This window comes from Hydra viridissima, unplaced genomic scaffold (assembly GCF_058129835.1).
Source record: "Hydra viridissima isolate aposymbiotic clone 2 unplaced genomic scaffold, HvirCarnegie_v1 scaffold_2, whole genome shotgun sequence".
Taxonomy (NCBI): domain Eukaryota; kingdom Metazoa; phylum Cnidaria; class Hydrozoa; order Anthoathecata; family Hydridae; genus Hydra; species Hydra viridissima.
In genome coordinates this window covers 17,111,680-17,135,965 of record NW_028324301.1, presented here as the reverse complement: position 1 = coordinate 17,135,965, position 24,286 = coordinate 17,111,680, and the positions used below count along the sequence as shown (strand labels likewise).

General features: G+C 31.0%; 2 protein-coding genes and 3 pseudogenes across 5 annotated transcripts in view; all 5 read right to left on the bottom strand.

The window, feature by feature from the left end:
* The window catches only part of LOC145194661 (E3 SUMO-protein ligase ZBED1-like), a 244,672-nt gene that overhangs the window by 188,174 nt on the left and 32,212 nt on the right, over positions 1–24,286 (bottom strand). The window lies entirely within an intron of this gene.
* Positions 822–1,392, bottom strand: LOC149892256 (uncharacterized; annotated as a pseudogene).
* LOC149892255 (uncharacterized) lies at positions 1,405–2,400 on the bottom strand (annotated as a pseudogene).
* Positions 8,069–22,545, bottom strand: LOC145184445 (dipeptidyl peptidase 9-like). 3 transcript variants are annotated; one of them, XM_090077390.1, is made up of 19 exons: positions 22,204–22,545; positions 21,131–21,350; positions 18,788–19,061; positions 18,108–18,142; positions 17,449–17,607; positions 17,130–17,236; positions 15,518–15,668; positions 15,169–15,405; positions 14,863–14,933; positions 14,671–14,752; positions 14,444–14,585; positions 14,045–14,098; positions 13,615–13,712; positions 13,381–13,521; positions 13,183–13,285; positions 13,030–13,079; positions 12,726–12,868; positions 12,539–12,650; positions 8,069–8,547 (listed from the first exon to the last, which is right to left on the bottom strand). In XM_090077390.1, exons 1-19 carry the CDS (start codon positions 22,446–22,448, stop codon positions 8,443–8,445), a joined length of 2,529 nt encoding a protein of 842 aa, XP_089933516.1. In that variant the 5' UTR covers positions 22,449–22,545; the 3' UTR covers positions 8,069–8,442. The 3 variants fall into 3 exon arrangements, with proteins under 3 accessions (XP_089933516.1, XP_089933517.1, XP_089933518.1); XM_090077391.1 differs by having other exon boundaries at positions 21,851–22,462; XM_090077392.1 differs by lacking the exons at positions 18,108–18,142; positions 18,788–19,061; positions 21,131–21,350; positions 22,204–22,545 and adding an exon at positions 18,179–18,256.
* Positions 8,832–10,484, bottom strand: LOC149892254 (uncharacterized; annotated as a pseudogene). The gene is made up of 2 exons (XR_016449506.1): positions 10,199–10,484; positions 8,832–9,960 (listed from the first exon to the last, which is right to left on the bottom strand). The product of XR_016449506.1 is annotated as an uncharacterized LOC149892254 (transcript).

The window sequence follows — 24,286 nt, the reverse complement described above, 5'->3', positions numbered from 1 at the left end:
TTTCTGATGAGAAATACATAGCAAGAACTTTTTTTTTTTTTACTGTTATAAACTTTTTATTTAATCTTATATTATACAAATATCATTACACGGAATTTGTTTCAGTAAAAGGTTTTTCCCGTAAAAAAAATCCATTACCGCTATTGGTTGCGAAGTGCATTTTCCGATAAACGCCCTAAATTGAACGCCTCGACTATTTTTCAAGTTCGACTTTCTCAAGCACGAGCTTGAAATTTTCAAGTCTCGTTTACGCATTCGCTCAAGTCAATTTTTCAAGTCTGACTTGACAAAGTCGAACTTGAGATTTCAAGTCGAACTTGACTCAAGTTCGGTTCTTGCATTCCACCCTTAGTCATTTGACGCATTTTTCGTGACCACATAATGGCTAAAGCCCTGGGTTTACAAGAAATAGAATAAGAGAAACGTGAACATTGTTCTTTTAATGATCAGATAGAAAAATAATAGTTGTGGGGTATGCGCATATTTGATAGTTATTCAAAAAAACATACTTGTCGTTTTACAGTTAATTTCTTAACTTATTTTTTAAGCTCATTTGTTCATTAATTTGTTAGCTTCTTTAAAATCATTTGTTGCTAAGAAGTAATCGTCAGCTTGATTAATTGGAGTCGGGGGACTTATTTTACATAAGATGTTGTCATCCGAATATACAATGCTATCTTTCTGGTTTGGCCATCGATAATAATTTTTTCCAAAAGATACACTTTTCATGCTGCCAACTACAGTACCGTCCACAGGCGCCGAGTTCACGGGGGCAATAGGAGCAGTGCCCCCCCCAGGACGTTTATACTAATAATATATTATCACGGATTATCTCGAGGGCGAATAGAAACTCTCGCCCTCATGATAATCCGTGATAATATATTATTAGTATAAATTTCCTGGGGGAACACTGCCCCTGTTGCCCCCGTGAACTCGGCGCCTATGGTACCGTCTTCAGTTATCTGAAAATATTAAAACAAATTTTAAAAAAATTATGAATAACGTAATGAAACATAATACTTCTATAAAAAATAATGATTTAAATTTTAATATTGTTATCAATGCTATTAGCTTTTAACTTTTTAGTTTTCTCGTTTACCTCTGCAATAACTCCTGGATACCATTGATTTTTGTGAAAAATTGCCACCCAATCATCTTTCTTCCATATAACAGAAAGTTCAGTTGCAAGTTTATGTATTTCTTCTTGATTTTCTCGGCTTCTTCATCTTCAAATTCATTGTTATCATTTTCTTTAATAGACGGTGCAGTCAATTTTCCAATTCTTAATAGATTACTCCATATAGAAAACAAAGATCTTATTTGTTGGCTTGAAACGAACTCATCCGCGGTAAGATATTTTCTTATCAGTGTATTAACTTCTTCTGGTGACATCTTCTTTCCTGTATTTTCTCCATTTATGAAGTTTTCATAAAGTAGTTTTTTCTGCTCTATGGAAAAACGAAACGTCTTTCTTGTTGGTAATGCCCAACCTAACTTTTTGAACTTTTGAGAGTATATATTGTTTATTGGGGTAGGTGTGATCTTAACCAATGCGGTTATATAATTTGATGAACTTGCGAAGTTGTTTTCATCTTTTCAGTGTAAATCTTTTTTACTTTATCTAAAGAAGAAAATTCTTCAGATTTTTTGTGCTGCCCTATCAACATATGTCCCTCTAACTCGATAATTGTTTCAAAATATTCCATACAACCTGTCTTCTGGCAAAAATGTAGTGTATTTAAGCCATAATTTCTTTTCCTTTTTTTTCCCTAAGTTGTTTGCTGAAAGCTTCCTTCAGTACTTCAATTCAATTGATGGTTCAACTGAAAGGTTGTTGTGTAGCACTTTAACTCCTTTTCAAATTTCATAGTATCGCCACAAAGTCATGTAGTCTTCTTGGAACTCATAGGAGTGGTAGTTGCTTATATTTGAAATTTTAGGACCAGTTAAAGTAACATGCTCAATTTTTGCAACGCTAACCATTGCGTTTTCGATGCCATATCCGTATTTTACTGCTTTTGCAGCATCTTCTGCTGTTACTATGTCATTGCCAGCATCTACATAACTTCTCAATATTGTTTTAGCGGATGCACTTTCCCTATCGCATTGGTCTTTTCCTCAGCAAGGCTCATTAAAGTCGTACCGCAGAAGTTTAAAATTCTTATTTTTGCAGAGCTTGTACATAGATTCGACTGAATAATTAGCATGATAACAGTTAGCATTATCTGACTTCGCAAAAATATTTACTATTTCTGGCTCATTTAGGCGAAACTGATTTAGAACTGATTCAGCAATAGAGGTAACAGAGGAAACACCTTTATCGAATCGATACATAATTGTTAGGTAAACGTGTTTTTTGAGAATGACTTTTTTTTTTGTAAAAAAAACATTTATGTGCATACTGATGCCTTTCTTTCCAAAGTAGTCCTTCTGGTCCTCTCGAAATTACACGGGCAATATTTTTTGTGAATAGCCTTTCAACCAAAATGCTGATTTGTCATCTAGTTGTTTATATGCATCATTTTTTGGTTTTTTTTGCTGTGCATCTCTTAGTAAGTGCTTCATATACTCTGTGATGCTGCTTATTAAAACTTTAATGTCATATAATACATCATCACCAACATTATTTTCATTTCCTATTTGGTTGACATCATCTAAAACTTCAAATAATTCATTGCATTCATAAAATAACAGAATCATTCAAAATGCTACATGATTGCAATTTAATGTTTTCAGGATCAGAAAGGGTATGACTGTTTTTTGCTGTTAAAATGGCACGGGCTACAGTTTCAACATCACCACTGTCATACTTCATTTTGGAAATATCATAAGAAACGTCTTGTAATAATCCACTTGAGAAGAGAAAATCTAAAAAATGCTCACATTTTAGAATTGAAAGTCTACTTCTTGTAAATAAACTTTTTGGGTGTAGTACAAACCCATTTTGCAAGGATTTCCTTTTTCTTGCAAGTTCTATTTTATATTTTGTGCATGTAAATGTGTCGCATAAAAATTGCTTTGTGTATTTATTATGATCAATAAATGCCAAAATGACCAGTTGACTTGTTGCGTCACTTTTGTTATACATTTCCACGAGTTTTTCAATTTCATCCGGAATCTGGAAAAAATTGTTATCGATGGCTTAACCAGAAAGATAGCATTATATATTCTGATGACAACATCTTATGTAAAATAAGTCCCCCGATAAATCAAGCTGGCGATTACTTCTTAGCAACAAATGATTTTGAAGAAGCTAACAAATTAATGAACAAATGAGCTTAAAAAATAAGTTAAGAAATTAACTGTAAAACAACATGTATGTTTTTTTGAATTACTATCAAATATGCCATTATGTGGTCACAAAAAATGCGTCAAATGACTAAACTTTCATTTTTGAGTTGGATTTTGCGATTAAGCCTTTACTTGCCCATAGTTTTTTTTATATTTTAAGGTAATTAAGTTGTTGAAGATTGATAACTAAGAAAAAAAATTATGGGATTCTCGCGGCTTTAGATGAAAACGAAGATTCAAAAAGACTAAAAATAAATTTTAGCGTACTTTTGAAGCATGATATTTAGACAGGCCAAAGTCTTTCTTTTATCTAATTTACAATTTTTAAGTCTAAACTAGCCAATAAACAATAATCAAGTGCAATTCCTAATTTAAAGTATTATGTTTGTACTTTTTTTAAGTTTAAAAATGCTTACCGCACCATTTAGTCAATATTTCTAAAAATTTAATCAAACTTTGAAATCCAATATCTAGAGAAGCAATGAATATTTTCTGTAAAAATTTTGGAATTGAGCTTCTAGCGTGAATTTCAACAACATATAAAAAAATTAGTGATTTTGAAGAGGGTCACTATTGAGCCTTGCCTGATTCTTACAGAAAGTTTCTCTTAAATTTATTTCGAAACTAAAACTTTTTTTTAAGCTATAAGTTGTCACCATAGGTCCTGCGTATATATAAAATAAACATTTAGAGAAAATAACTTAGTTATTTTCTCCAAATGCCGCACCTTTAAAAATAAGAATTTGACTTGCTATGTAATATTCAAGAACACTGTTTAAACAAAACAAAAACTTTTTAACCGTGATTTCTACATTGTCTTTTTTAAATACAACCAGATATAGTAGTAAACAAAATAGATGCTTTCGGTTTTAACTTTTCACCTTAAGTACAGTAATGTGCAAATTAATTGCATTAAACATTTTTTTTCTTTTTACTTGTTGTTCTTTTACTTGTTGTTTTACATTTTCTATAAAACTTAACTGTGATTAGAAAGATAAAAAGTAAATAAATAAAGATGGACACCAAGAAAAAAATTTAGAGAGATAGCCACATGTTCAGTAAACCAACCTACACTTAATAATATTGCAACAGACAGCTTATCACCATTAAGACAAGGAAAATGTGGTCGAAAACGAAAGACCTTAGAGAGTGACCGATATAGTTGTTTCTCTGCTTTTTAACCAGGAACACTCTACCCAGTTACTAGCATGATGAACTCTGACACTTACATTGAGGTTCTGCTAACACATTTAGTTCAAGAGATGTTAAAAGTGCTTCCAAATGGAAACGGAGCCCTGGCAACTCCTCAGATCTTAATCCAATTGAAAATCTCTGGACAATTGTAAAAAAAAAATGACTGCGAAAACATGACTGCACAACTAAAACTAAGCTTACCACCACTATCCTTCAGATTTGATTTGATGACACAGAAATCTAAAACATTTGTAGTAATTTGGTAGATTCCATGCCAAATTGTGTGCAGAAAGTCATAGAAGCACTAGGAGGACACACAAAATATTAGTGTATGAGTTTTTATTTTATTAGAGTTAGAAAACCGAAAATTTTCTGGATTTTTATAATTTTTGATTTTGATGCAATTATTTGCACAAAACTATAGCTATTCCTAATAGTTATCAAAAATTTTTATTAACTAAAAAACAATAACAACTGTTCTTGTTTTTTTAAATTCCTTCATACACAACTTGTGTCTGGTGTAGATATGAGTTCTCGGGTAACGGTTACAAAAACTGGTCTCGGTTAGTGGTTTGAGCAACGGGTTACCTAGTTTTTTGTTGTTATACCGAAAAAGTAGTATATAAGAGAAATCGTGTACTTGGGTATTCGTAGGAGACTTTCAGTAAGAACTGACTACTTTGGTGCCAGAACCCCAAACACATTTTTAAATAAGACTAAGTTCATACAGTTACTGAAGAAAATAACAAAACAAAAACCCAACAAGGTTTCTGTACTTCCTCGATGGAAGTAATGTGATTTAAGAGGCTCAAGATTGGCTGCTCTGCCCAAGAATTAATGCCGACAAAAACTAATCTTCTAATCTTCAGAATCAGGCTGAAAATACTACGATACAGAGATTAGGGAGATGACAACCGAAAATTAGGATTACATTGGCATTCAGTTTCGAGTAACAAATGCGGGTATCCGTTTTTAAAAATTGACGGTATCGTCTACCACCAACTTTACGTAATGTTTGTATAAAAAAACAGATTATTATAATAAAACACTTGATTAGAGTGAACATATTGATAAGAAAGTGTAAAGTAAATATTTCATTTAGTATTTCTTTAGCTAATTACTAAACAACTTGTCATACACTCTAAAGCCGAATGGTTCTTTGAAGAATCAATGAGGGTTCTTAAAATTGGTATTAAAAAACCAAAGAGTTCTTTACTACAGTTCCAATAAAAAACATCCGAAGAGGTTCTTCAAAGAACCCATCAAAAGGGTATACCCCTTTTACCTGGAGTTTACCCGCTTGAAGGATTTTGAGCTATAGCTCAAAGTTGAATAATAATAATAAACCTTGCTTATATTTAAAAACTAAATGTTCTTTCTTCAAAAAAACTAAAAAGTTTCTTCAAAAAAACTAAAGGTTCTTTAAAGAACCGTTTTTTTAAGAACTATTACAGATTTATACTTCTGATAGCCAAAATAGATGTTCATTATGGAAATTTCTGAAATTGGTTTTGAAAACATCCCAATAAAAAATTATTACATTCTTGCATGATTTTTTCGACTAACTAATTCATTACCTCTAATTATATTTTCAACACCAGACACAAGAAGAAATGTTGTCTAGACCAGAAATAACAGCTAAATGACAACGATACATTTGATTAGTACGAATTGTTGCATGACATTCAGCTAAAATTTTATTGTTTAAAACTTGCTTGTATGTTTTATATTTCTTGATAAATTTTTCTTTCGGAAGAAAACGAACTAGTATTTTGAAGGTGTGAAAACTTTATTTCAACAAATAAAATTTTATCTGTGGTTAATTACAATAAAAAGGTTGTAATTAACCACAGATAAAGCTTTTTCTAAAAGCAAATTACTACTTAAAACTTGATTCAAAACACTGTTATATACAAAGTTTTCCCCAAGTTGCTGCTTAATTAGATCACAGCAGTGACGACTAAACTATGTATATTGATAGTATCAATAACAACCTTCTGCTGTGGTGTTATCACTAACACATTCTAATGCAAAAATACTTACAACATTTGTATACCATGTATATGCAGCTGGTTTTTTTCCTGGATTCAGCTGGTTTTTTTCCTGTTTGTAATATCGGTATGTAGTCCTGCCAAATATAAATCTGTCAAATGAATGTGTCACCCCATACGCAAGAAGCATAGTTTCATTTTCAATGCAGCTCAAATATCAACAAATGAGTCTGATTATGTCATGACCCAGCAAGCACACAATTTGAAACAACGTTGAAATAACGTTGATCAACGTCGATCAACGTTATTTCAACGTTGTTTCAACGTTGTGTGCTTGCTGGGGAGTGAAAAAATAGAAAATCAAATTTTAGCAAAAAACTTTTCATACCACAAGTACAACAACACATGGTATTAATATATTAACTTGAGTATAACAATTTCTGAAGAGTTAAACAAGTAAAAACTCTGAAATCACCAAGACCTTTCTGCTCCAAATTTAAACAAATGTCTTTAATTGATCAATTTAAATGTTCTCTCATTTTTAAAATCAAAATTAAATTAAAAATTTAAAAATACTTGTACTTGTAGTTTTGACTAAAATTAAATGGTTAATTTATTGTAAACTATATTTTAGACTATAATATTATATCATTTGTAGTGTCTAAATTTCATCTTGTATGCAAAATAAACTTCACAGATTGATAAAATAAATTCCGATGATTGATAATAATAATTGGCAGTAAATCATTTTGTCTCAGAAATCATGTTAAGTAAAGTTTAGAAAAACCTCGTTGATCAGTTAAGTAATAAACACAGTGGGTAAGAAGCAATATCGAAAAACAAAATGGCGTCTTAAAATAAAAAGATAAAGAGTTTTTGAAGAACCTTTTGAAAAATCTTTAGACATTTCTCTAACAAATAATGGAAAGAACTTTAGAGGTTTTTAAAACCTGCTTTAAAAAAGCAGCCAGTTCTGTAAAGAAGCATTTAGTTACGTGAAGAAATTGTGAGTTCTTCAAAATAACCTTAAGCCAGCTCTAAGAACCTTAAGGTTCTTTGATGAACCACCCCGTTAGATTTGCAATGTACTTTTTAAGTAGCCTAATTTTTCTTCCAAGACTGATTCTACGTCTTCAAGGAAATTTCTATTGGATTCTCAAAAAAAAAGGATTTTAGTGCTGTTAAAAATTTTTGCAATAGAGCTGGAAATCCAAAAAAGGCTAAAAATCGTGTTGCAAATCTAAAAAGAACAAAACCTTTTCAAGATTTCCAAAGAGTTTAGAATGAAAACAGAGAATAAGTGTGGAATTTCTCTACATAAGAGTTACAACTATATATATCTTTCAAGTTTTACAATGGATTATTTGTAAAACTGTGGGCGAAAAAAGGTAAGAATAAGGTTAAAGCTCATTTGAAAAATGGCTCACGAAAATTGAAACGGATTTGTAATCTTAAGTGAAAGTGGTAAATGAGGAAAAAACAATTTTTTTAGAACGGCTATTCGAAAAAAGTAAACCCGTTTCCACGTTTTCTTTAAACCGTAAAAAAAAAATGGTACTGATAAAGTAAAAGTTTAGAAGAAAAAGAAACAGTTAAGGTCATCTTTGCTATTTCAGAAAATATTCTGATCACTAGAAAAAATACAAAAACATTAGTTTTTCATTTTACAATCAAGTCTTTATTCAGCGCGTGCTCAACTTCTGTCCCGAAGTTCTGTGATAAGGGGATTCGAAGTTTCTTTCTCTTCCTTCGACCTTTAGCTTCAAGTGCAAACAGAAGAACGCTTGTATATAAATATTGGGTCAATCTAAAAACCTAATGACCTAACAGAGCAAATCGGCTTACATACTATAGAAACAAGTTTAAGATCCTATATTTCGTTTGGCTTAGCATATTGAAACAGATGTCTGTCCGTTGGATATAAACGAGATAAAATCACGTGGTTGGCAGAACAGAATGAGATTAATCATGTGATCGTACTCAAGTATTGTTGCATAAACCAAACCACATTGGTCTCGTAATGCTTAGCAGCAGCAGAATTTCGAATTCCATGGCGTTCATTCGGGTATACCTACAGTAAAAAATCTCAGTGTCACATACGTCGCTCGACTTCAATTTTTTTCTGGCAAATTTTTGAAATTTTATTTTATTTTCTTTATACAAAAATGAAAAAAAAAAAAAAAAAAGAGAAACATTTTTCTTCGTAAAAAATTTCTTATACCGTTTAAAAATCTAAGTAGTCAACAATAGAGTTGTTAGTGGGTTAAGAAAATTGAACCCAACCCAACCCAACCCACTGCCACATGAACCCAACCCAACCCATGGGTTGATCCACGGAGTGCATGCAAACATGTATAATTATACCGTTAAATTGGCGACATTTTAATACATTCTAGCCTATACAACCATATTAGATACAAATAATATGTTGTTACTCAGTTACTGTCACTATATGTGTTAGTAAGCAAACTAACAAAGAACAGCTTTAACATAAATGAGCACTATATTAGTGAAACATGTCATTTCGCATTCCCCAGCGTACTAATTCGATAGCTTCTACGTTAGCCGGTGATAGTTGCGACCTTGTGTCTGTAATGGAGTGCCCAACAGAAGAAAAGTCTCTTTCTGACTGCGCAGAGCTTGCTGATATGCAGTATAGTCTGCGAGATGTTGCTGCTAGAATGGGATAATCGGCTGCGTTGTCCTTCCAGAAGGTTACGGGATTCTTGCACGCAGCAGTAACACGAAGACTCTTGTAGCTGGACAGTTCATGTTGGCAAGTCTCCTGTAGCACTGTTGCTTCATTATGTAATTGCGCGTCTTGCGTCTGTGGCCGATCTCGCGTTGACTGCATTGTTCGCAGCTCATCAAACGGGTCCGTTCTTCTCTTCTTTGCTGGCGCTTCCAATTGGAGTTGGACACCTTGTTCCATCAATTCTTCTGCTGCTGCTTTCCTGGCAATTTGTGTAGCAGCGGGCTGCATTTCAGCCAGAGGCCACTGATCGACGTCATTGAGCAAGTCACGCTTAAATCTTTTGTCAGCCGCCGTCACATTAGGTATAAATGCAAAATTTCTGAAAGAGGGATCTAGGAAACAAGATAGCCAATGCATTGCTTTAATAGATGTCCAAAACTTTAAATCTAAGTATTTAATGAGTTTTTGCCGAAATGTTGCTGCTGCTGTTGTCAATCCTGGTGCAGGTTGAAGCCGCTTAATCAGTAGGTAGTAAGACGGAACTACTAGTTGCATAGTTGGTTCAGTAACCTTCTCCATACCTTCAAATATATCTTTTATGCCGTCAGTCACATCACGAATTTCGCGGTTAACTTTTCTGCTGACATTGGCGATTGTCGATAGCTTGTCCTTGTTTGTCAGAATAACGACGAGTGCGTCATAGCTGTCTTCCACAGAGTCGGCTCGGCGAAACATGGATATCCACGGTCTAGTGTCACCTCCATGCTTTAGTGACTTTGGTAGTTGTTCCTACGATAATTATTATTAACAATATATAAGTTACAACGCAACAACAACAACAACAGTCACAACAACAACATAGCATTAGCGGCACCAACAATAACAAACTAATAAAAATATAATAATGTAATTTTTGCAATAAAAAATGTAACAACATATTATTATTGTTCATGCATAACACAGACACACACTGTCATCGCAGAACGAGGTAAACTACTTTTAAGCAACATGAGTTGTAAACATTTACCTGTATGCCAGTAGCTTGCTTGACGTAACGACAGAGGTCAGAAACGGCAGATTCATAGGTAGCAGCCTCGGGTTCTTCGGCCATTGTGTCTTTCCATGCACTGGTGAGGACCGTGTGTAAACGGTGGCACATGCAGTCAAGTCGAACATTGTTCTTCAATGCTGCTACGACGTTCGATCCGTGGTCAGTTGTCACTGGCGTATCCTTTTCTGGCAAAGCATATTCAGCGAAGATGGTATTCACCGCAGTTGATATGTTGACACCCGTGTGAGCTTCAGTCCCAAAGTGGCGAATGGCCAACGCTGCATGTTGTACGCAAAATTGTCGGTCAATTCACGAAGCATGAACATCAAGGTACGCTTTTTTCCTGTAGTCGTCAGTGTACAAGTCGAGACACAGTGAAATTGTTCCATCTTCGATAGGCTCCTTAATAGCGTCTATTATTCTCTTCTTTATTTCTGCAGCTTGTAGCCGTGTAGCTTGCGTTATAGTTTCACGTTTGACTAGAGCGTCAGTGATGTCAAATTTTCCATACTTGGCGCCAAAGTCAACACATGTTTGAAGCAGTCTCTTAAAACCATCGTGTTCGACAGATCGAAAAGAATGAAAACCATCAGCACAGAATTCTACTTCTTTTCTTTTCATAAGGTCACAGTCATCTTTTGTCAATTGACACTTTAACGCGAAACATTGATGAATCTGCAGTTGTTTGCTGTCCTTCGTGCCGCATAATTTTGCATGATTTATGAGATTTTTTGTGCCAAAGCAGCTTAGACCATCAGCAGACTTATACGCATACACTTTTTTGCATGCGGTACACGCACAGAAATATTTCAATTCAACACTCGATGGCTCTCCATTTCCGGCAACGTCACGCTTTTCAAATATTAAAGTAAACCTATCCCAAATCGCAGATTTTGCAGCCTCGTACGGTTTGAATAAATAATTATTGGGGTAACGTTTCAATTTATTTTCTAATTCATCGGCATTCGCCATCATGCTTAGTTTGAATTATTATGATGCTTTTAATTTAATTTTATGCTGTTTATATAGCCGTACTCAGCGATGAATTTGCTATATGACGTCATTCACGCAGAAAAAAACGCTCTAATCGCTAACTGTAAAAAACTGCTCTTGCGTCATCGAAAGTAATTATGCTTTCGATGACGCAAGAGCAGTTTTTTATTACACTAATTATTATACATTATTTTTTTTTACATTAATACAGCGGCCTGGATATCGATGTGTTGACGTCAATTCGACGGTTGGCTTTAATAAAACTGCGTCATTCGATAGCAAATCCGTTAAATCTTAAGCGCAAATAATGAAATAAACATAACGGTGAAACGGCGAAAATACAATGAAAATGCAGCTAAGGCGTGGGTTATCAGTGGGTTATACTTCCTCAACCCAACCCAACCCAACCCAACCCAACCCATGGGTTAACCCAACCCATGGGTTAACCCAACCCATGGGTTAACCCAACCCACTAACAACTCTGAAAAAACCTTTGTTGACTCAACAAAGGTTTTTTTTTTGTGTCCAATACATGGACCGTTCTTACTTATCAACCATCTTGCTTTTATAAATAGCCATTTGCGGTTTAGGAACTTTACGTTAGTTTCAATTTTTGATGGCTTTTAATAAATGTTTTAGCTTTCTGTTCAGTTGTAATATGGTCTTATAAATTACAGAAAATATAAGTTAAGGCCATTAATTTTTGAAGGCAATAATTAATGGCCCGAACTTATAAAGTGCGGAATTAAGCTCTGCGATTTTGTCCCAAAATTAAATTTTACAAAATTTCCAATCCCTTTTTGTTCGTAGAGATTTAGCATTGGCGTTTGGTTTTTCCGATAGTAATGAATATAAGTACAAATTTCTACATCAGTCTTTTAAAATAAACCATATTTTCTGAAATTTATTAAAATAGACCTCTTAATGCGTTTAAAATAGCAAAAGCTTATGGGGTGAACTGTGTATATTAAGACAAATTACCGAGATATAAGATTCCAGATTCTGGAATCTTAGAACTTTACAAGTCTAAATATAAAAATCATTTTAACTTCGATTTATTTCAAATGGCTGATATAGAAATTTGTACTTTATTTGTTATTGTTCGTTATTTTAACGGAAAATCAAAACGCCGATGCTTAGATTAGGGTTCAGCTAAAAAAAAAATCACTTACAAAACGAAATGTTGAAATTTCTCCGGCAAAATTCCCTATTCAAATCTATTAGATAACTGACAGTAACTGAACAGTAAAAAATAATAGTACTCATTTTCATTTGAAAAAAGCTTAAAAAACTTATTTCATAAAATTCGATTGAAAATTTTACCTGTAGCTGATAAGGTTTGCCTTCTTTGACAAGCTCAGAGATAAGGGCCTTGGTATGGCTGAAATGCACGTTTTCATCCATAAGACCATGTATAATCAGCAAGCGGTTAGGTCTGAAATAAAGATTCAAGTTCTGATATTTCTAAAAACAGATTTTACTATACTGTAAAGTAGCCTTCATGACTTACTCGTTCGGAAATTGACTAGCAAACTTGAGAACAGAACCGTCCTGATATGCATCCCTATTTTCTACAGGGGATTTCATGTAACGTTCAGTATAGCCGGTGTCATACAGTTGCCAACTTGTAACTGGTGCGCCAGCTATAGCCACCTTAATAAGCGAAATATAAGATATTCTTAAAGTAAGTGCATAGCCATGGTATTACATGGATAATTATATTTTATATTGTATATTAAATATAATTTGAGTATGTATAATACTTTTCAATCTTATTAGTATTACTTTTAAACAACTGTAAACACAAAAGTAACCTTAAATATATCAGGACGCTGAGCCAAGCCCATTAACGCCAAGTAACCACCTGAAATATCATAATAACAAAGATTTATAATCTACAATCAATAAAAGCAGTAAAGTAAATACTAAAATAGAAATGAAAATAAAATTTAACTTAAGTATTTTACCATAAGACCATCCATGAATAACAACTCTGCTCATGTCAATTATTCCTGATTTCTCAGCAATTAATTTTAAACCTTCTATCTGTTGTTCTATCTCAATCTGACCCTAGAAAAGACAAATTTATTCATTAATTTTAACATTCTGTACATAAACTTAAATTTTCTTTTACAAAAAAAAATCTTTGCATGATAATATCTTACCATACAGTTTTGAATGGCTGCTTCAAACTTGATTCCTCTATTGCATGATCCCATTGTATCTATCATGACAACAGCATATCCAAAGGAAGGTAAAGCATATAAATTCAAACGCCGAACAGATCGTTGTGAATTTGACACCAACTAAAAAATGTTGTTGTTAAAACAGCATAAAAAAATAAGAAATAAAAAAAAAAAAAAAACCAACAACTTTCTTACTTTAAAAAGCTGAAATACCTGAACACCTGGTCCACCATAAACATACAGCATAGTTGGGTACTTCTCACCTTCTGTACAGTTCACTGGTTTGAACAACATCCCATAAATATCATAACCTGATTTATATACAGAGAATGAAATGATGATAAGTTTTAAAAGTAAAATTAACATTTAAAAAAGGAAGAGTGTTTGAAGGAGGCGATAAGAACACAGAAAAAACAACAATCAAAAAAACTTTTTTGCAACAATCAATTATGGTGCAAATAATCCGAAAGATTTTTTGATAATCAATAATGGTGCAAACAAATCCATCAGAGTATTTCCACCATTATTGAATGTTGCAAAAAATTTATATGTTTTGGGAACAGCCCTCTGATTTTAACTCAGATGACCAAAAGAAACTTTTCACTAAATATTTCAGCTTTTACTTAAAAGCCCAGAATCTTACCTTGTGAGTTCTTGTACCTAAATAGTTCAGGAAGTCTTGAGTTGGGAAGGACGTCTAAAAACAAAATTGTTCCAAAAGTAACACCAAGCTAAATACTAGTTAAAAAAAATAAACAGGCATCCTGGTCAGGAAGTCAACAAAAAGATATCCCGTAGCACTTGATCAGATTTCTTGCCACTTTCCAAACAACCAACAACAGTAGGCGCAGAAACTTTTTAAATGCAAAACTAACAGTTTCTTAAAACTCAAACATTTGTATATTAACCAAATGTATGTGCAATTGGTTAGTTAAACTTAAAGGACTTCTATCAGGAATGAAAAGTTTTTGTAAAATCTGATGCCGTACTTAGTTCTTAGTACAAGATCTGGTCAACAGCAAGTTTAAAAATACAACGTTACCTCTTGGAGCTTCCACCCAACCAGCACTATGCAAAGATATTTTTGCTTGTTCTGGAGAATTAATAGTTGCATCAATTTTACACAGGTTGACATGGGAAAAAGAAGACACTGAAGATGACACTATGACAGCGTATGAACAATCCTGAAAATAAAAATGAAAGAATGAAGAAGCATAAACGAAGATAAACTGGAAATGGATAAACAGGAATTAAAGAAGAAAACTCTACCTTGTTTAGCGTGACAGAATGAGAATAACCAAGCAGAGTCAGTCTTTGAATCGAAAGAGGTGTTGCAAGAGAAACGCAGTAACTGAAAATGATGCAATCTTGTATTTAGTTGTAGACATTTATTGCACATTGTTTGCTGGAAATTTTAAGTAAAGAACATATACCAAACTTAACTAAAAAAACAAGACTTACAGATGTTTCTCTAGAGGTGTATCTTTGGTAGCCAAAAAATAAACTAGATTGTTTTTTTCATCCAACCAAATCTTAAAATTAAGAGTTTTTATTCTAAAAAATCAACTTCATGAACGTTTTACATTAGATAAGGTGCCTAATTTTCAACATACGAAGTTGTAGTATTTATGGATGTTAGCACTTTCAATAATAGCTCGTCACCAACTTCAAATGTTTATTGAACAAGATTAGGATAATAAGATTATTTAGATATTGATTATGAGAATAAGTTTAGGCATTTCAAAAATACAGTTAAATCAGTAAAACCTTTTCACCATCCACATCCCAATCTCCAGTTGTTAGAGGTTGCTCTGTTAGTACCCGACAGTTGCGAACCACATATTCACTAGCATCTATCTCCATTGGTTCGTTTTTTGCAGACGATTCATCCTTTGTGGTTACAATGTACTGATATAAATGCTTGAAGTGTGTTTTTTCAGACATCCAAATAAAAGATATCTCGTTGCAGGACTGAGGCGGTAAAAAATGAAGAGCATTAGATACCTAAAGTTAAAAAAAAATATTGAATAAAAACAACCAATCAAAAAAATGTAATACATGTTTTTTCTATTTGAATCTGACCAGTTTAGAATAAATTGTCAAAGATGATAATTACATTGATCCAGTAATCAGACTTCTCATCAAGCAAGACATCGATTTTTTCGTTTGAAGTACGGAGATCTGAGTTCACAGGACAAAATGCAGAACTTGGTATTCGCAGCAATGCAGACCTGTTTTGAGCTCTATTCAAAACTTGAGTCCAAATGCTAACGAAAAATTGAATTACTTATAACTACAGATGCAAACATATTATTTAGCAACATTTATAAATGCAAATACCTATTCTTCTTTATGTTACATAAAGCTTTAAAAATTAGTTGCTCAATGAGGCTGGCTGTGCTTTAAGTTAAAAACAAAATGAGTAAATTTTAAATAAAATCATGTTAGTCACTTTAGAAATATATACCAAATAATTGTACAGTCAAATTATTAAATATTAGTGTTATAAATAAACTTCAGTATGTTTTTGATAGTTTAGAGTATACTTTTAATTGAAGAGCATTTTATGAATCATAAAAAAGTTGCATCACCCACCATTTTTTCACATTTGAATAAACAGAACGTGAGAAATTTTAAAACCTAATATATTTTCATTTTACAGTAAATCTAAATAAAATTAGGTGGGAAGTGGTGGTAAATGATGCCTTAAGTACTACACTTTGTATTCCTGCTTTTTTTCAAAAAAGCCTGAGTCATATTAACTATATCTAAGTTAAATTATAAAACATGTTAACAAGCAGTTTAAGAATAAGAAAACATGCAAATTTGTTTAAGTTTTTATTAAAATTATGTTTAAAGGATTCATTCTCATCACACTTGTCAACTTTAGCTTCCTTATCAATCTCTATATTGTCAAGAATGCAGGAATGGAAATCTTTTACACTAACTTTTTAACATCAGCTATTTTGTTCTTTTTTACCTTATTTTTAAAGGGCTTTAAAGGTACAGCAGCCATTTTTTGAAAAATTCTGTAACTTTTTAACAACATAGTTACAAAGACAGCCCCCACAGAAAAAGTCCTTTGTACCTGAGCACCTATAATTAAAAAGATAAATGCTGATAGTTAGGCACCAATATTACATTTAACTTAAAAGGCTAATCTCTGTTAACATACTCATATATTCTTAGCTATTTATTAGCTTTATATACAGCAGATATAAAACATAAAACTCTTTTATTATCCAAGATTAAATTGTGCAATCTATAAACATTGGTTTAGTTGAGAATTTAATCATAAAGCATCTAAAATGAACCACTAGAAAGATAAAATATGTTTTATCTTTCCAAGTTGAAAGCGAGTTGAAATGTGAGTCACCATCTTGATGTCAAAATAAATTGTGCAAGAAAAAAAGGCTCTCGGAAGTGAATTTAGAATTGTTTCCTTTTGCAAAATATTGAATGTAAAGAATTTGATTTAATATAAAGAATAAAGATGATTTATCTTATTCTGCCTCTTTTTACACAGGTAGATATGTAATTATCAAAGGAAACTGCTCAGTTTTGAAAAGAATGGGACTTAGCCCTTTTTTAAAAAAAAAATTAATAGATAGGTTAACAAAACAAAAGTTATAACTTATATTTTGTCACTTAATATTGATTTGATACATTTTGTTTAATTTTGATCAAACAAAATGTATAGCTTAAACATGCATAAAGAATAAACTTACTATCCTCCATAAGGCATCCATCCACATCGCACTATATATTCAACCCATGGAAATGTCTCATGAAGATCAACGAAAAGCTCATAATGAACAATTGATCCAGCTATAAACTGAAAAACCTTTTCAATGTTAAGACAATATAAAGAATAAAAAAGATAACCATGTTTTAAATAACATAAAAACTTAACTATTCAAAATATAACAACCAGCACAATACTCAATCTTATAAATATGATTTAAAAGTTTAAAAACTATATATTTCAAACTGAGTTTTAAAATCACATAAATGTTTTCATGCCTTTCTTGAAAAGAAACCTATTACCTGATTTAATGAACAGTCTAAACTAAACTCTACCACTCGTAGAGTTGATTTTGCATTGGTTGACCCAGCTTTTGGGTATCTATAGGTTTCAACAAAGTTTGTGAATGATATTTCTGAATGTGAGGCCATTTGAAATTCTTCAACTCCACGTTCATCTACCTGATGAAAAACAATTTTATAAAGTTATTAATTTATACCTTTACCACAAATTTATTTTTACACTTTACACATGAAAAGACTATTAGATACAAAAAGATACAAAAAAATGTACAACTGAATTAACTGAACAACCTTTAAGCAAAACTAACTTATTTCACATCTTATTTTGATTTTGCTTCAATTTTTACAATATTTTTACTAAACTAAATTGTCTCATTAACTGTTACCTTTTAAGAAGATGAAAGATATTTAAGAAAAAAAAAAAAAAAAAACACAATATAGATTTTTCAGCACTATTTAAAACTCAATAAATTGCAATGAACTAAACTATTTTGAAATTTTTTAGTCAGATCCTTTTTCAAACATCAAACTTTAAAGAAGTCAGAGATTACAGAAGTATTTTATAGAAAGAATTTACCAGCTCATAGAGTGCTTTATAAAAAGAATAAATAATAATACCAACTCATAAAGTGTTTTATAAAAAGAATCAGTAATAATACCAGCTCATAAAGTATTCTGTACACTTGTGACAAACCTAAAAGTGAAAATTCTTTAAAAAATTAAAGTTTACATTTCAATCAACCAAACCACAAGTTGCAAGTTATGCCTCAATCAAAAATATGATATAAGGACATACAACCATAGCAATCTATAAAACAAAAAATTCAAAATGATTTTGAAGTGCTGACATAGAAATAGATTTCTGTTCTCCCAATTTGTTACAGGAAACTAAATAGGCTTATTAATCTTTTTAATGGCAGAACTCATACCAACAGAAATGTTAAAAGAAAAAAGTTAATTTTTTACTATCTTACAATTTTATTATTAAAAATTTCAAGAAAAAAATTATTCATTAAAACTTCAAGAGAAAATTTTAGTAATAAAATTGTAAGACATGATAGCAAAATTAATTTTTTCAAATTTTCAAGAAAATCCACAATTAATTTTAAAATTTGTGCCAACTTAAGAGAAGCAGTTAAAACTAATTTTCTATGAGTTATAAATAAATGAGAATATTTTTCTAGGTTAAAAAATGTCTAAGTATCACAGCACTTTACTTCTATCAAATTTGCCTTTGAATAGGGTTTTTCAAAGGCTCAGTAATATTGAACCATTTTACCCAAACAAGTTAAATGGTTTGACCTTCAACTAAACTAGTAGAAAAAAAATAAAAATGCACCTTCACTATCTTCATGATTAACTGGTTCCCACCAATATCCAGTAAATCTGTCAAACTCTTCTTGTGTTACATATGCAGGGACTCCAGCTGACAAAGCTTCTTCTTTTGATGAATCTCTAATAAATGTCAGTCTCATCTCTGAACCAGACACTGTATTCACAATCCAAATGTCACCATGATCAATGAAGGATAAAAGATTTGAGTTACAGGGACAAATTTTTGTATCCATTTTGCTACCAAAAAGATTTGTTGAAATGATACAAGGAGTGGTATACTGCAATCAAACATAATTATATATATATATATATATATATATATATATATATATATATATATATATATATATATATATATATATATATATATATATATATATATATATATATATATATATATATATATATATATATACACACACACACACACAATTTGTGTTTAAGTAAGTAGTAAGTAAGTAAGTATATGTATTTATGTATGTATGTATGTATGTATGTATGTATGTATGTATGTATGTATGTATGTATGTATGTATGTATGTATGTATGTATATACTTAGGTCGTTAGGAAAGTTTGTAGAATTTCATCTATAAAGATACAATGAGACAGGAAATAATTAAATATTTATATATCATTTTAAACTGTGTTTAATTATGAACATTTTAAGTACTTGTTGAAATATTTTGAATGTTTATTAAAAAAGTTATTTAAATTTTACAATATAAGTTTTCAAGAAAAAATTTAAAAATGGAAAAATTTGAATACCGCCGCCTTAGAGGGCAGAGGTTCTATCTCCAAGTTGTGCTCAAATTCAACTATGACTTTAGGACATCTATTTTAAGTGCTAGAATCAGATTAGGCAGCGGGTCTATCTCCACATAGTAGGAGAAGAAAACATTAACACTAACAAAAAATGAAATTGCTGATTTATTCTTAATGCTCAAACTTTGTTTTTGTTCTCCTGCAAAACTACCCAAAATGGAGATAGAACCTCTGCCCTCTAAGGCGACGATATCGAGCATACATTAAAACCCGTGCTCTACTTGGAGTTTCAGCACAAGCCATAACCGATGAGTTGGTTTTAGTTCATAGTGACCAAGCTCCAAAATATAGTACAGTTGCCAAGTGGGCTACTTTATTTAAAGATGGTAAAGAGAGTCTCGAAGATGATCCTCGCTCAGGGCGCCCTCAAACCACGTATACAGCTGAGAATATTGAACGTGTGCGAGCCATTATTGAAGAAAATCTTCATGCAACACATGATATAATTGAAGCCTTGACATCAATTAATCGCTTTACAATCAACGAAATCATTCACAACGCACTTAAAAAAAGAAAACTAACATCACGTTGGATACCCTACGAGTTAACCGATCAAAATTGCAAGAATAGAGTTGAGGCATGTAAGGAAAATTTAGCACTTTTCAGAAACGGCCCATGGAGACTATGTGACATTGTTACAGGGGATGAGTCGTGGTTTTATTTGAGACAAGTTGGACACAAGTCGGCTAACGCTAGTTGGGTTGGTGAAGGTGAAAGTCCAAGAACTATAGTAAGATGCGACAGGTTTCAGCCGAAAAACATGTTCTACATCTTCTTCAAAACAACAGGTGTTGTTCATTTGGGTTATGTTGAAAAGGGAGACACCATTACTAGCGAATATTATATAAAAAATTGTTTGAAACCTCTTATATGCGAAATAAATAAGCAAAGACCTAAAACCGGCACTCAAAATTTCAAATTTCTCCATGATAATGCTCGACCCCATGTGACTCAAGCCGTCACAAATTGTCTAAACCAAGCTGGAATCACAATAATTCGCCACCCACCATACTCACCAGACTTAGCTCCATCCAATTATTGGCTATTTGACTTGATAAAAAAAAATCTTGATGACAATACTGACGTCGAAAGTCAAAAAACTCGCATAACGAAGCTACTTCAAAGTATACCCAAAGAAGAGTATAAAAAAACGTTTGACAAATGGCTTGAAATGATGCAACTTTGTATAAATAACGATGGACATTATTTTGAACATTTGATAAAACAAAATTAAAAAAAACTCTTCTTTTTTTTTTTTTAGAGGGGAGTTCTACGAACTTTCCTAACGACCTAAGTATGTATGTATATATGCGTATGTATGTATAATGAAAAAATTGTTTGTATGTATGTATGTATAAAAAAAATATGTATGTATATAAGTATGTATGTATGTGTATGTATGTATGATGGAAAAATAATTTTAGAAAACAGGAAATTCAACCATGCATTAAATTTTAATTATGAGAAAAAAAGTGAAGCTAGAAAGTTGGTTTAGTCTCATTTATCATCATAGGATAACTATACCTTTGTTATGCCTGAAGCAATTGGCTCAACATTCACAGAATATATATCATTACCATTACGAAAGAGCAAACGACCTGTTTTATCATTAAACTCATATGAAGTTATGCCATGAGAAACCATCCTTTTGCGCTCTCGCAACAAGGATTCCTCTTTTGAATAAACAGAGGAGTTTATGCAAGTCTGTGGGTCCAACAGTAAATTCCATTGATAAGTTGCATATCTAATAAAATAAAGTCAAGGAACATTATGCCAAGTAGCAGATTTATAGTGCTTAACTAAACATGAGTCACTTCACTTAATACTTCAAGCCATTTACATTATACATCGGGTTGGATTTTTGCTTGAATTGAAGAAATTATCAAAAAACCTATTACTTGAAAATGTGGTGTCATACAATTAACATGAAATAGTGATTAGTTTTAAAATTACCTGTATTAATTTTTAAATAAATAAATTTAGTTTTTAAATAAAAGTACACAAGTTTATAATGCACTTAGTTATATTGATCATTTATCTCCAATGTTAAAAATGAACACCAATTTCTTACTTCATTTGTTGACTCAGAAGAGTTAATATTAACTTAATGAAAACTTGTAGCTTAAGTTTTAATTACAACTGAATTCAATTCTTAAATATTATCAAGGATGGTGTTAATATTACTAAAATTTATGTTATCACATATTTCAATTAATGTCTATTAATTTTCAATTAAGTGTATACCAAAAAAAAAATTATTAGGAATTAACTGAAACTGTACATGTTGTCACTATCTCTATCTAAAATTAAAACAACATTTAATAGCAAAAAATAGCATTCAATATCAGAAGATAATTTTAACTGCATTTTCAATATCCACATGATAAGCTAACTTGATGTGAATTCAACTGGGAAAAAAATTAATGTAAAGAAGCAAATAGTGTTTTCTATTACTTTAATCTTAAATTATATATTCTTATCAAATTTTCATGTTAAATGATAAACAGAATTTTATTGTTAACCAAAAATGCTGTTTGCATTTTACACAGAAATATAAAATTAGTATGCAAGTTTAATGTTATTTAATGAAAAGATACAAGTTATTTTCTGTTCCATTTAGTGCTTTAACATTAGTTACATCCCATTCGCCATTTTCAAAGTCCACATACATCAATGTATTATCATTTGTGTAAGATGATACTTTAGGTACACCAAGAAAAATCAATAAATTTTTGTAAAATGTAAAATTGGAAGGGACAATTGAAGTAAAATTATATTGCTCCAATCGGCTCTTACAGACACCTTTCTCAATGCTCAACCAATTCAAATTTGTAGTTTTCATTGCTCATTCTTACTATGAAAAAATAAGTTGTTTATTATCATAATAAAGTAAAAACAAGCTAAACCAAGTGTAAATAAGATTCATTAGTCATAATTTCAGAAATTTACTTGAAGTTTAATTTTAAATGATTAAAGCAAATGTTTTTTGAGAAATAATCCCGCCTCTAAGTTTTAGCAGACCAGAGCAGTAGATTATATCTTAAGATATTATTTGGAAACATGTAATATGTAAGAACAGATTGCATGCTTTTAAGCTAAATGAATTTGTTAAATTATTGAGGATTATTTTGATGTGGTTTAATTATACAAGGTAATACTGGATATTGTTTTTTGTATATATATATATATATATATATATATATATATATATATATATATATATATATATATATATATATATATATATATATATATATATATATATATATATAAGTTTTTAGGATTTATATAAATATGTATAACATATTTTAGCAGTTGAGATTCTAAACAGTTGGATTGGTTTTTGTTTGTTTCTAAATATTTAAAATTATTACTATTAGTGAGTACATACTATGATACAAATTTTAAATTTGCTTAAAAAAAATCAGCCATTTTTCTAATTTTTCTGTAGATTTTTTATTTGGGTTACTATATTAATCAGGTTCATTTTTTGACTTAAGCAATAGCAGATTTTCTTGCCTTGGATAGACACCAGTCTATCCAAGGCTTGAAATTTCTTCTTGGTTTCAATTAAAAAAAAAAAAAAGTTTTGCAAATGCAGAGATCAGCCTGATAATTTTATTAGATATGTGAAGAATTTAAGGTGCTTGATAAAGGAAATTCTATTTGTGACTTTGTCAAACAACGAGACTATGGCTTTCTTACTTCATATTTCCCAAATTTTTGTAATATATTGCTATTCTAAAAAAGGAAAAAATAGAGTTGAAATCCGTGTGCAGTTTTTAAATTTAGTGCCCTAGAGTTAAATTCAGTTGGATTATCTTATATACAACTTCCAATATATTTTTTATAGGTTTGTGTTATTTAAGCACAGCTTCTGGGTATAAAAAGAGTGATACAATTAATTATGTTCAGATATGAGATTATAATTCAAATACAACAATTTAGCTTATCTACGATAGCATAGTTCTCACTCAAACCTTTATTATTCAATTTTCCATAAAACTTAAGTTACTAATCCAAACTTTTGTCTAGTTAGTTATCTAGAGTTTTCAGTTTTTTAATTTACATTGATTTATGTAGTATACGTAATTATCTATCGCACTTAATATTGTTTTCTGCACTCCCAAAGTCCTCGTGTATACGAGGCTATAAGTTTAAATTTTATAAATATCAAAAGGGCTATTATTTGGTAATCGTTAATTTTATTGCATATATAATTCGTCAAGTGAAATTTTATCTTCAAAAACATTTGTTTTTTCCAGGAATGAATAGCGGCATGGGAATTATTTTTAAAGCTTTAAAAAAAAACAACCCATTAATACATTATATTAATGTTATTATTAATTGATTTTTAAAGTCAACATAGAATGAATGACTTTTCAGTAGTTTTTAAATATCATTTTCCTATTCGTAAGAAAAAATCTTCTTTTTTTAAAAAAAAACAACCCATTAATACATTATATTAATGTTATTATTAATTGATTTTTAAAGTCAACATAGAATGAATGACTTTTCAGTAGTTTTTAAATATCATTTTCCTATTCGTAAGAAAAAATCTTCTTTTTTTAATTTTATTTGTTGTGTTACACACTACTTAGGAATTTCTATCTACACTGCACAAATGAAAAAAGTTCTTAGGGTTTGAATAAAGTTTTTTAAGTATAGTAATCAAAAATA